The sequence below is a fragment of the Blennius ocellaris genome (assembly GCF_963422515.1).
Source record: "Blennius ocellaris genome assembly, chromosome: 19".
In the NCBI taxonomy this organism is placed as follows: domain Eukaryota; kingdom Metazoa; phylum Chordata; class Actinopteri; order Blenniiformes; family Blenniidae; genus Blennius; species Blennius ocellaris.
In genome coordinates, this window is record NC_137668.1 from 18,984,498 (window position 1) to 18,998,278 (window position 13,781).

The window sequence follows — 13,781 nt, forward strand, 5'->3', positions numbered from 1 at the left end:
GCACCTTTCATGTTTAAGTGTTCATCACCTTCATCAGCGCCGCTCATGGCTGCACGGCGAGCCAGAGGGTTCCTCCAGAAGTCTGCACTTTTATTTCCTCTTCACAAGACAAATGTCAAGTATCTGGGCTTTAGCAGGGAGCATGGCCCACCCGTCTGCCGCCAGTGTTGTGGAGACAGCTAGATAAATGCGCGGCTACAATGCGTCTGGCTTGCACCGGAGGCAAGGAGTCACGGCGCAATGCGAGACCGCGCCGCGATAGCGACAGAAGGATTTTAATCATCGCCTCTCCCCAGGAATGACACAAGCTCCACACGGGGTAGCAGAGATAGAGAGCGAGGGGGCTGGCACCCAGCAGACAAACAACAGCCCCACAACACTGCCATGTGGATTAGTGGTGTCGCTCGGCGAGAAGTATGTGTGCTCCTGGCCAGCCGAGAGGAGAAACATGTCACTGTTTTCTTTCCTCTTTTGTTACTTTTTTTTTTTTTTAGCTAGCCGGAATCAGGATTCATGGCATCATTAACCACAGCCAATATCTCTCAGGCTCTAATGCACCAAGCTGATATTAAATAAGTATATCAATTGTGTGTGAAGCCTATCTATGGTTTTGTGAAGGCATCCATTTGTCTCACTGCTGGCTGCACCAACTTAACATCGTATTATTTCACCTTTTAAAGCCATCCATTGCAGCTGTTATTATAATCCAACCATTTTCCCGCTTCTTCCCCAGCTTTATTTCCCTTGAAATGTTTTAACGGCGCTCCTTTCAAGTCAATACGTGCTTAGCCTTGTTCCCGTGTTGATGGCGTATGGAGAAGAGAACAGAAAAAAAAAAACTTTTCTTCTGTTTTTGTCTTGCTACTATAGAGGGAGTCTTGCTGGATTGAAGGCTTGAAGTAACCTTTCTGATGCAACTGAGTAAACAGGGTTCATAGGTTGTCACTGCAGCGAGCACCAGAGCAGTGGTAGTGCTCTTTAATTGGCTACGAGGTTACACAGCGGAGGAGGCCACAGAGAAGTGATGAATGGATGGATGGAGGAAGGATGTAAGGGATAAACCGAGCAGATGGGTGCATATCCACAGCACAGAGATAGATGCCCAAGTTCTCAGCATAACAGCATTAGGCTTTAAAAGAAAAAAAAAGAGGAACAGATGACATGTTTTGACTTTGTCGGTGAGGCTTAACCAAAGGAGAGAAAAGGCAGCTGTGTTTTTCCTCTCAGCTGCATGACAATGTTCATACAGCACTGTTCATTATTTCATGCCAGACTGAAACAGTTTGTTTTTTAGGGCCTCTGCAAAAGATTATTTCTTTATTGACCAGCATCATCCCACTGTAAGCCCACGGGGCAGAGACTTTAGAGAGAAGAAGTGGACAGCTCACTATAATTTAGCTAACTGAGCCATTTACTTGGAGCAGCCAATAGTAGTTTTCACTTAGATATGCTGTAATGACATTGATAAAGGATGGCAGAGAGAGAGAATTAAACACTTAATGGAATTGTTTGTTTTCAAGCATGGCCCCGATTGACGGTCAAAAAGCTTCTTCAAATTTTTTTTTTCTCCTCAAGCCTTTTGACCCACTTTTCTTGATTCGTTCGTCCTTCCTTCTTTGTCTTTGGAACGAGGCAAATTGGAAATTATGTGGGTGTGCGTGCACTTTTACATCTAGTTCTCCTGAGAATCAGACTTAAAATCCTCGCTCAGGATAAAGCAAGGATGGGGATTAGGTGAGGTACATGGTGATGTGAGATGTAGCTTTAAGTGTGTGTCTGTGTGGCATTTCACATTAACTCCTACATGAACTAAAAAAAAAGAAAGAAAAGAAAACCTCTGTTTGCTGCATTATAGCTCCACTAATTAAACACACTCTGACTGCATCCATAACCGAGGCACGTCCCGAGTGCCCCCCCCCCCCCAGGCCAATAACATCTTAGTTTAATTCATGTGACCTGCTTCATCTTTACTACACCGTACGCTGCTATTGTCAGTAAGCACATCCAGCATAATTGCACCATTGTAAGATGAACCACCAATGAAAGTTGGCTCCTCCCTGATGGCGCTCCGATGATTTTATTAAGCACAAGCTTCTTGTGTTTGCTTGGTAGATTGAAGATGGGGTAATTAAATCATGAAGCTGCTCTGAGAGGGAAGACATCACCTAAAGCGTGATACCTGTTGATCCTTAAACAGACTTTAAACATATTCAGGTTAATCTTATAGGAAGAGCAGTCACATCGACTTTATGAACAAGAGTTTGCTAACCTGGAGTCCATTTTTTCATTGTTTGAAAGAGTGTCAGGGTGTTGAACCTCCAGCCATACACAGGTCAAATTCTCAGGAAATTCAAGAGAAGATATGAATTTTGGATAGCATAATGTTGAACTGTTCCCTTCATCCAAGTCAGTTTTGTGAAAAGATATTTAATTGAATTTGAACAGTTTCGAAACATAACTTTGCTTTAAAACAAAGGAAAATGTGTAGATGTCTTTCATAAGTTTTGTTTTCTCCATTTTACTTGCCCCTCAATGAAAGTGTTTTTGACAGCCCTGATTTAAAATGTAAATGTTATGGGGGAACATTGGCCTTCAGGCACTTTCACCTTAATAAATGTGGCCGACGTTGACTGTTTGGTCACCTCTGACATCGCTTGACTTTTCTTATATAGCACATCACACATCTATACAAACATCCATTCAGAAATAGTGTAAAAGTTGAGTTTCACAAACATAAATATCATCTCAACCTTGCCTCTGTGCTTATTTGAGAATTTATGCATATTAACTGCAGGGAAAACAAAAACATCAACCGGCTATGCTGCACTACTCTCCAGTTGAACTTATTGAACTTTACCACCGTCGACTATGTGCTTATGTCATTCATTTCTGTTTTGCAAAGTAAATGTTTGTCCTTGACCCATAGTACGCCTCTCTTCAGAGTTTCTTGGGCTTTTTACTAATCCTTCCCGCAAACAAACAACATGCCCTCCTCAGTGGAGGCAATAAGATGTTTTACGTTACGCTGTCAATGACCTGATGTCTGTATTGTTTAGTGCAGCATTGAATGAAAATAGATATAAATCCTCTTTTGTGAAATGTACAAACATTATTGGTGTTTCTATGTATGAAAGCAAGACTTATTTAAGGATTCTGGCAGACAGGTGATGAGCACATACGTGCCTTTCTTTCCACTCTGGTGAGATTGAGTCTATATTACTTTTAATATAAAGGATTATGTGAATTTTTGTCAGGTGCCGATGTTGGGAAAAGGGTCGCTCTTTGATCTGCTTCATCAAGCTGTGCATGCGATAAAGCAACTAAAAATGATTAATTTATTCAGGAACTGTGTGCCGTGGCTTTGTGAGGCTCTTAATGAGTAATCTTCTATGTTCTGTAGGAATCTTTAATAAGTGGCGTTTAATGAATGAAACACATTGTGTGGTAAGTCATTAACTTTGAAAGCAACAGTGATTGCTTTTGAAGGATTAGGACCCTTTTCTTTGCATTTAAATGTGTGGCGCTAATTTTTTTCTTCCTCTGGTATTGTCATCTTCAAGAGATTGAGATTAGGGAAAGGCCAATAATGGAAAGATTTCTCTGTGAGCTTTTCAGAATTTGCGCATGTGTACCAAAACCATTGTAGCAGCAGTGTGCTGTGGCTCCGGTGCAAACAGACAAATGCCTGTCATTTGATGCCAGCATTGTCACATCTCCCATCTTTTTCTGATCAATCGTGACAGGAGGACAGACAGATAATACCTCCCCTGGCGGCTAAACTGTCCCCTCGCATGTGCTCACTTCACTGACAGCGTCTTAACGTTAACCTCATCATATGCCAGACTACTAAACCGTTTGGAGTGACAGCGTATTTGAGGACACACAAGAGTCACAAATCACTGCCGGTTTCTAAACAAGGTACCAGACATTACGGTCATCTGCCTCAATTCACAGCGTTTTCCTAATTTTCACCCAAAGATGGATGCGACAGCTTTTTTCAGTCAGATTTTTAGATAATCTATTTAGACGTGAATAAAGATTTTGACACTTAAGCGTTCAACTTGCCAGCCAGTTTCATCGTGTTTGAGTTCAAATTGTAATTTCTTTGGTGTGTGTGGTTGGACCTTTTCATGCTTTTGGACTAAAAGCATTCACAGTGAACTGGAGGCATATGAAGCTCCACAGCAGAGTAAAAGCTTTGATAACAATCAATCATTTTGAAGGAAAATCAGCAATACACAAGAAACATTTATGAAACAAACGTTTGACCTGTCACAGAGAAACCCCAGGAACCGTTTATCTCTAAAGTTGCTTTGGGCTACATGGAGTTGTAGAGTAGTCTTGTGTAAATGAGTGTTTGATTTTTCCAAATCATTTGCCAAGTTTTATCACTTATTTATAACACTACATGTTGCATAAAGTCTGCAAGTGAAGAAAAACTACACAACCGAATGAGGTCATTTAAACAGTTATTAGTGTTTGACACTGTTCACTAATGGATGTTATTATGGAAAAATAGTGAGATGGTTAAATGTGTAGCTAATACATGAGTAATAATTTATTTAACAGCTTATGCACCAATAATTTAATTGATTTGGCAAGTTTGAACATAATGAACACAATAATGTAATAATTTCCCAATAGTGTAAAACAAAAATACGTAAATAGCGAAACTCTTTTTATAACCATATTTGAGCGAAAGTGCTGCATCATATGTTTCCTCAACAAATTACTTTCACTGGGCTTTCCACCATTTCTATTTTTGATATACAAATGCCACTAAACCTCTTAAAAAAAAGCTATGATTGATTATTACTAAATGTACCGCAAGTACATGGTCAAAATGTCAATGCTTAAAATAATATATAAGTGGATGGTGGATTAAAGTTTCAGACAAATTTAGCATATCGTGGTGATGTTGTTTTACAGTATTAAATCATTCTTCTCTCTGACTTTCATCAGGTGTCATCAGAACGGCTCTGCCCAACATGGATCGGGAAACGAGGGACCAGTATGTGCTCGTCATTCAGGCCAAAGACATGGTGGGCCAAATGGGCGGCCTCTCCGGCACCACTTCCGTCACTGTTACGCTTACCGATGTTAACGACAACCCACCTCGCTTCACTCACAGTAAGAGTTTCTTTCCTGATTGTTCCCTAAGGGTTGATTAAGCTTGTGAATGCCATGTTCAATCGCTACTCAGCAATCAAGATAAAAACCACTTATTGCTTTTTTTTTTTTTTTTTGTACAGTTTCACCTGAATGGGGATTTAAAGATCTATTGTCACTAGAAAAACCACTTGAACTCGGAGAACCGAATGAGGGCTTACTTTACACTGTATACAATGAATGAAAAGCAGTCCTGAGAAAATATCATGTTAGCTCTATTCTTGAACAACAAGCTGTAGCAAGAATCATTTCTTCTGGAATGTCTGATAAAAAGAAGTTGAACGGATAGTACTCAGACATCTTACAGGCTAAATACACTCATTAAATCTTTACCGTTATACTTCATCTCGCCGGTTTTCTCAGATTATGTTAGCTGTGTTCCCGCTGCGATTCCCTCTTTATCTTACCTACTTCCCTGGATGTGTATATTCAGCAAACATTTGGTCTTTTACAACCAAATTAGAAACCAGCCTTCCTGCAAGGTGTGCACCTCCCTGCTTTCCCCTTCATCAGAGCTAGTGTGTGCTTCGGCGTTGGAAACCAGGATCAATCAGGCTCCGTTTTTTTGTTGTCAGCCTATTTCACGGGCTGCTAATGGGTTCCAGGCCGGGCTTTAGGATTCAAAGGCATGCAGTGCTTCTCATGATAATCCGAAGCGCCGGCAATCGGTTTACCGCTGATAGCCCAACCACTGTCTGGCTGGTGCGCTCGTCACTGGACTGCCATGAAGCTGAGTCAATTTGCTGGTCCCTTGGGGGAATGAAAGGTTCAAGTTTGCACAACAAGTCATCAGTGTCGTTTTTTTTTAACCCAGTGGTGTCACGCTGAGAAGAAAGACTCTTTGGAGGAGTTCTGGGCTCTGCTCCCGCTGTCGCGTTTATGGGGTCATGGGTCAGAATCGATACGCTATTATGGGGCATCAGAGACGATAGAGTCCAGAAGCAATAGCTAGTCCAAGGGGGAAGAAGCCAAGGTTAGCAGTGCGTGTGTGAGGACAGGCCTCGGGGGTGTGGAGGTAGAGTGGAGGGCGAGTATGTAGGTGCAGGGGGCGAGACGAAGAGAGGAAAGCAATTTTTTTTGGTCTTTTAAAGAGCCACTATTCCACGGCAAATTAAAAAGCCATTATAAAGATTACATGGCGGCAAACAATGTCAGGCAGATTAGCATTTAGACGGTGGCTGAGGGAGACACAGTGAGGAACACAGAAAGGTCTGGTAATGAGCTCTGCCATGGTGATTGGGGAGATTATGATTATGAATATGATTCCCCTCTTTATTCTTACAAGAGTGCTTTAAATCCGAAGGGTCAAACAAAAGCTCAGGGAACACAATGGAAAGTTTGAGAGTAATAGATTTTTGGAGTGGACATTTCATCCTGTGAAATGTACTAAATAGATCTAAGGGTGACTTGTATTATTTTTTTTCCCCATACTTTCTCCTTTTCTGGTTGAATGGATCCTCGGTTACATCCACATTGCATTTAGGAAGGCCTCTGTTCTCCTCAATATAATATTTCAAAGGTAAAACTTACAGAAATATGAAAACTGCAATTTGCTTTTTCTTCCCCAATTGCATATTTTACTTTTCCGGCGCCTTTCTTGCACCTTCTGTGCAGCAGTATAAAGTGGAAGCAAGGTGCTTTATTCCATGTGTGTTAGTGCTGCTGTCTGTCTGTGTTATGCAACATGAATTCATTGAAAAGCCACACAGTGAAATCAAAGCTGAAAAGGGGTAGAGCAGAATCTGAGCTGCTGGGGAGGCGAGTTGGTAGCGAAATAAGCACATCCATTACCAACATCCGCTCCTGTCCTTCCTCTTCCAGAGAGCTATCAGTACACAGTGCTGGAGTCGCTGCCGGTGCAATCTGTGGTGGCCCGAATCAAAGCAGCCGATGCTGATATAGGCTCCAACGCAGAAATGGACTACAGGATCATGGACGGCGACGGGCCAGGCCTGTTCAACATAACCACAGATGAGAACACACAAGAGGGAATGATCATTCTACTGAAGGTACACTCAAAACTCAGGGATTAGGATCAGGCTGTCTATGCAACCACTTCATGAAAATTGGGTTTCTGAACTTACAAAGACTGAACTCTGCCTCTTCAAAGTCAGAGTGAGAAGGTAACTTGATCAACCTGCAAGTGCTTTAATCTTTTGTACTGTATTGTGTACTGGATGCCACTTCTTGACTGTACAAACCAATATTTCTGTGATAGGATATCACTGTGCAATGAGAGATAACGTATAGCTGAGGTAGAGGCCACAAGGGAAACTTGATGGTGACTCTTTTAATTAATGTTGCAAATGGTATAAAAGAACAAAACTACAACAGAAAGCAACACATATTGTCTCTAATATTAATCAGTGTCACAAAGCAGTTGTCCCAACTAAGGTCTTCAGGAGAGGCATCAGAGATCACTACCAAGTAAAACCATAGCTCATCTCACTGACACAGTTCAAACCGTTTATGTATGAGGATAACCTGACCTTTCTGTGGCAAGAGAAAACAGGTAAATGTATTTTCTTTCATATTATAGCTATCAAAGTAACAACAAAGCAAACACTTTTGCATCAACCAATCATTTCAAATAATGGCCAATTTTGACCATTTTAAATGTATTAAAGCCAATAATGTGCAGCAGTATTGTGTTGTGCTGCACAACACAATACAGCTGCAAAGTATATATACTTATGAATGGATATGATGGCTGCTTCAACCCTGACTCTCAGTGGTCAGCCATCACCTGAAGACATCTCAGCCTCTGACATTAAGATCTGTGTGGAGCTTTTATAATCTGTATTAGTGTCACGAGTTAAATTTTAAAGAAGTAGTAGTTGCCTTTCTTCTGCAGTCTGGACGAAGTCCAGATAAAAACAATAACCACTAACATGAATGTTTTTCAATCATTACACATAAACTACTAAAAGCACATTAAGGAGCTGAGTGATTGCACTGGATGACATTACTTACAGAGATAAACATGAACGCTGTGGTTTATTGTGTGGGGACCATTTTCACAGACCAGAGCTGTTCGATTTCCTAAATGTGCATTAAAATCAAGCTTGAAGTAGTTCCATTGTAATGTAATATTTACGCTTGTTTGACTCACATTTCCTAAAAACAACAGTGCCCAGCTGTTTCATTGACTTACTGAGGATTTGTTGAAGTTGAAACTATAAAGTGACTCATTTTTAAATGTAATGTCTTTATTAGGAATGAAAGGGACTCAGTGTAGAGACAAGCTGTTGCTGTCAGCAGGCATTAGGAGACACTTCGTGAGATGTGTTATATCCATACAACAAAACATCCTAATAACCTATTTTATCTTGCATAATGGCTTAAATCTTAAATGTGCTGCAGCTGAATATAGTAGGATGTGTTCAAACTTTGTGTTTCAAGAGTGAAATGTTCAGAGCGCCAGTGTCGCAGGTAATTTGCACTGTATTCACACACAATATATATGATTAAGAGATTAAGAGATTATTTTCTGTGAGATTTTGCTAAAGCCTCTGTGATCTGTCTGTGCCTACCAGAATGATTACTGGAGGATATTCAGATTAGAAATGTGTCTTTGTCTTTGCATATTTACCCTTTAACATCTGGCATAGGAAACCACTGCATCGATTAAAATCCCTTTATTTTAAAATAAAATTAAAAAAAGATAAATATTCACAAAATGCAAAACTTCGATATAAAATGTATCCAATAAAAGACAATTTTATATTTAGGTATATATTCTATCATTTTCATGGCAATAAGGAATTTTCTTAAAACGCTAAATCTTTCTCCTTTATAGTTTTTATCATTTATCAAGAATGTTTGTTTGTATACGAGACCTGCCTTCTGTTGCTTTAAATGTTAAAAAAATAAATAAAAAAACAGTCACTTGTTCAATTACAGGGGGAGTTTGTTGCACATTCTTACCTCATTTTTGCGTGCTCCAGAGCTCGTGGCTGATGCTTCACATTTCAGGGTTTCGCAAGACTTGAAATGGTCTCCGCAGGCCACATGGATGTGACAGTTCATCGCTGACACTCTTTAGTAGAAGAGGTAGACCCCTTGTTGGCCACAAGCACTTTGAGTCAGATGGACCGATTTGATTCTTTGTTTGTTTTGCACCATTGTCGCATAATTACAACATGGGAGAGAGCCACCAGTGTCAAATCAATGTTGTCTTGCAGTATATTCCGTGTTGCAAAGGAGGGTTCAATAAGCCAGTCAACATGTGCTAAAAAGCAGTCATCTCACAATGCTTTCCACCATGTTGTGTGCTTTTCTTGAAATCAATATTATTGCTTTCACAGTACAAAGTAACTATAATCCATCACCCAATTACTTTAAGTCTGACCGCATGTAGAATTCTAATTGGCGTTTAGAGACCACATCTCTAATTGTGATCAATACCTGGGTATTGTATGAATGATTTACACATTTACATACATATGAACTGTTTCTTTCCTCTAACTGGTTGCTGTGTAGAATTGCCCCACTGGTATAGTCTTAACATGTATTGAATCTCTTTAAAATCTCTTTCATTTTAACTAAACAAAATATATTTTTCTAATGTCTTTCTTTTGGTTCTCCTCTACAGCCCTTAGACTTTGAGACAAAGAGCAGCTTTTCTCTGAGAATCGAAGCCACAAATAGGAATATTGACTCCAACTTCTTGAGCTTGGGCTCGTTTAGTGACACAACATCAGTCAAGGTGACAGTGGAAGATGTGAACGAGCCACCCGTCTTTTCCAAAGCACTCAGCGAGTTGGTTGTCTCGGAGGATGCTAAAATGGGCACCTCAATCGGGAGAGTTTCTGCCCATGACCCCGACACCTCCAACAACGCAATCAGGTATGAATGAGTTTGTTTGTTTGTTTTTAACATCTGATTTCACATATGTCTTAATAAAAGGTAGAAAAAGTAGTCGCAATCTTCACTTGACCTGAATATTATGCCCTTTTTAGTCACATAAGCATACATACTATGATGACCTTGCAAAGTTGCAAAGAAACTTTTCTTTGAATATATAAATTATAACAAAATTAAATTGAAAGAGACATGGCATTCTGGCTTTTCATTGTATTTTGCACCAGAATTTTTTGAAGATGTTGAAATAAATTGTCATGCAACTCTACTTTTCTGCTCTGAATCAATGGACAAATATTTGGAGTTATATTTTTTTATGGATTAAACCAAGCTATGCTATATATATGAATATTTATTTTTAATCAAACTTACTTTTTGGAAGTATTTAATTCAAATATAATACATTTTGTAAAAATACTTAGCTTTAAAAAATAGCTTTAATGCTTCGCAATGGTTCCTATGACAACCTGTTTTTGGTTGCATTGAACGTCCCCAGTTTAAATCAACATCTTTCATTGTGAAACAGGAACTCCATCCATGTTGCTGCTGATGTTTTAATCTTTATCAAAAACGTTCCACCCAATACTGTCTTGCACTTGTCTTTTCATCAGCAGAGAATAAAACAAGATACGAACCAGTTGTTTTTTATACTTTGAAAGTAAAACCCATCCGAAAGAGGCTTTTAAATACTAAAGTGAAGTAAAGATTTGGGAAAATGACTCAAGTAAAGTGATTAATGTATTTAGCATTCTTTACCACGCTGCTTAAAAAGATATAACAAGTTGTTGTGGAGAAAGCGGGCTTCGCATATATCTAAACAAAGAAAGTAGTCCATTCAGCTACTCCACATCATCTACAAACGGATTCTGTAAACCTCTCGAGTGGCTGTCACGGCGCCGGTGCCAGATGGTGAGAGGGCCGAGGAGCGCAGCATTTGCAAAAATGAAAATGCCATCTTGAACAAGAGAAGGGCATTCCTTCAGGAGGGTCAAGGCTCAACACTTGTGCCGTGGCATTTGCGACTCAAAACAAGGGCTCCCGTCGTCAATCTGTGCAGTGTCACTCTCGAGATCCCCACCTACTTTGCATTAATTGAATGAATATTGTATGGCGTTCATGCTCGGTCTGTTAGGATTGTTAGTAATCTTAATCAGAAAATCAAATTACTGCACTATTGTTGCTCTAAATTGCCTCTTTTTGCTCCTGTGAGTGTTATCAGTGTCTGCAATATATTTCCCTACATCTGTTGAAATTAAAATTATTGTGGAACTAATGCAGCCACAAGAGTCGAATTACATTGCAATAATACCCTTTGGATGTAAGCTAATTGAAGTTGTAATTTTCCCAAGAAATAGGAGTTGCTGTGTATTGAAAGGGTTTGATCAGTATTGTATGCTGAGGGACAAGCAGGCAGTTTTCGTTGTTATAAAAATTTAATAGGGTTTTGTTTCACTTCTGCTGTAAAGTTAAGAATTGGTGCCTCAGTTCTGAATTTAAAGCAGTCTGAAGGCTTGAGTTTATCATTAGTACTGCTAAGAGGCGTATTGGAAAAAGAACAAGTGTGTAAAGGCAGTTATTTGTGATTTAATATATCTTGTACTGTACAAAAAGTAAAGAAAAATCGGTGTTCCTGGAGAAAATATAATCATAATCTTTTTTTACATGTATGAGAAACACTAAAATGTCAAATCAATACCGCCATCCAAAAAAAGATTTCTAAAAGTATGTCTATTGTATTTGTGTGTGTGTGTGTGTGTGTGTGTGTGTGTGTGTGTGTGTGTGTGTGTGTGTGTGTGTCCAGGTACTCAATTGACAGGAACACAGACTTGGAGCGCTTCTTCAATGTGGACGCTCTCACTGGGGTCATCAGCACCGCCAAGCCTCTGGACCGAGAAGCCAACTCAGTCCACAACCTCACCATCTTCGCCATCGAGAGCCGTGAGTTTATTTTCAACTAAATGCTCCAAAACCACACTTCAACATTGTTCTCAACTGTCCAATGGCAGCACAGCAACCCGTAACGTGACGCAGCAGGTTCGTCCGGGGTTTTTACTGCACGTGTTGAAGTGTAACCAAGTTTTGAAATAAAGATTGGAAAGGGATGTCCTATGAAATATCTTTAAATTCCTGCAATGGTTCATGCAATGGTAATGGTGCTGTTTTTCACCCCCGTGTAGCACATTGTCAACATCTTGCTCTCACATCTGTCGGCTTTTAACAACCACCGATTGACTCAGTTAAATATGATAAACGGCATAAACTGGAAGCTAAGCATTGCACAAAAGGTCAGCGGTTTTCTATTTTTTTTGTTTATTATTATATGTTGTAAGAAAAGTCAGGATTTCGTCACAGACATAACTCACTTTGTTGCTCATCCAACAAATGTATGTCCCTCAGCTTTATTTGAAAGTGAAATAAAAGAGAACTAACAAACACAATTATCCTGACATTTTGCAAAATATAGTTATCACATATGCTTCGGTTCAACCTAACATTTCTCCCGTCTGGGCGAAGTATAAAGTTTCACAGTCAAAAGAGGTCATATTGGAACAAAGCACTTTTACTCGTATAAAGTAACACACACACACACACACACACACACACACACACACACACACACTACTTTTGTCTACCTCCATTTGAAGTTAAAGAAATGTAAAAAATATACCCCTCAGGCTTAGCAAACCGTCAGTTAACGTGTTATGAAATCTTAGATCCTCTCTGTCCTCCTGTTATCCACTTTATAATGTCCCATAGCTCTTTGTGCTGCCGACAATACAGTGCGGAGTTGTTGGGGTTGTTGCAGGGCTGTCGGGGAATGTTAATTCACACGCAGGACGGTCGTTTTGACCTCCATGTCTCCCTGAGCCACGGGGACGAGATGCTGACTAAGGGCGTGCGATCTCACCCACGGGTGAACAATGTTAATGCGATGTGAAGAAGCGCCGCGTGCCTTTTTGTTCATCTGTCAATGGCTCCAAGGACATGAACACCTTTCTCTCTCTCTCTCTCTCTCTCTCTCTCGGATTCCTATCGTTCCTCCGCCATCATGCAAACACATCGGACAACAATCATCAGTGCACTATCTGCTGAGCATTGTAGACAGCTGCGTCACATCACTATAAGTTAAAAAAGACAACCAGCCTGTCAGCCTGGCACTTCCTCTCCTTTAACATCTTCAGACTGAGCGCTGTATGGAGAAACATTTTTTTTTCTTTCTCTCTCGAAACCTTTTTTTTTTTTATTTGTCCTTGCTTCAAAGATGTGTTTTTATTTACATCTAACGGCACACAGATGCACTACTTGGTTGATTCCCGAGTGTGAGCGCTTGCCTGATATAGCAACAAAGAGAAGGCAGCATATAATAATAGCCATATGAAATGTCACAACGGTCCCTCATGCATGAGGTGCTGGCTCCTGACACATAGTGACACTCGGCCGCTGTTTTTAGCCGAAAACATCTTCGACTTCATGTACTGGCTACAAAATCCACTGCCCCTGTGCTGTGTTATGACAGTATTTATAGTAAATGGGTTCTTTGTAACTGAACAGGGTGCCGGGACTCTCTGGTTGAAGGGATGCTGTGCGTTTGAGCTGCAGTCACTCACATTTCATCCGCTCTGCCCGCACCACACCGATGACAACAAGTCTGTGGCCCCAAGCTCCGCGCGTCCTTTTTATCACCATCAAATCAGCCGGCCCTGAATGTCAGAGCGTCATCGCTGTCCGCATCATGGCGACGCCAGGCT

General features: G+C 40.3%; 1 protein-coding gene across 1 annotated transcript in view; it reads left to right on the forward strand.

The window, feature by feature from the left end:
- Window positions 1–13,781, forward strand: part of LOC308144232 (cadherin-7-like) — a gene marked incomplete at both ends in the record, with an annotated part of 103,339 nt that overhangs the window by 60,488 nt on the left and 29,070 nt on the right. Inside the window, 4 exons of the mRNA XM_080515290.1 lie at window positions 4,963–5,130; window positions 6,991–7,178; window positions 9,764–10,017; window positions 11,834–11,970. Coding sequence (XP_080371416.1) covers window positions 4,963–5,130; window positions 6,991–7,178; window positions 9,764–10,017; window positions 11,834–11,970 — 747 coding nt within the window. The remainder of the gene's footprint in view (window positions 1–4,962; window positions 5,131–6,990; window positions 7,179–9,763; window positions 10,018–11,833; window positions 11,971–13,781) is intronic.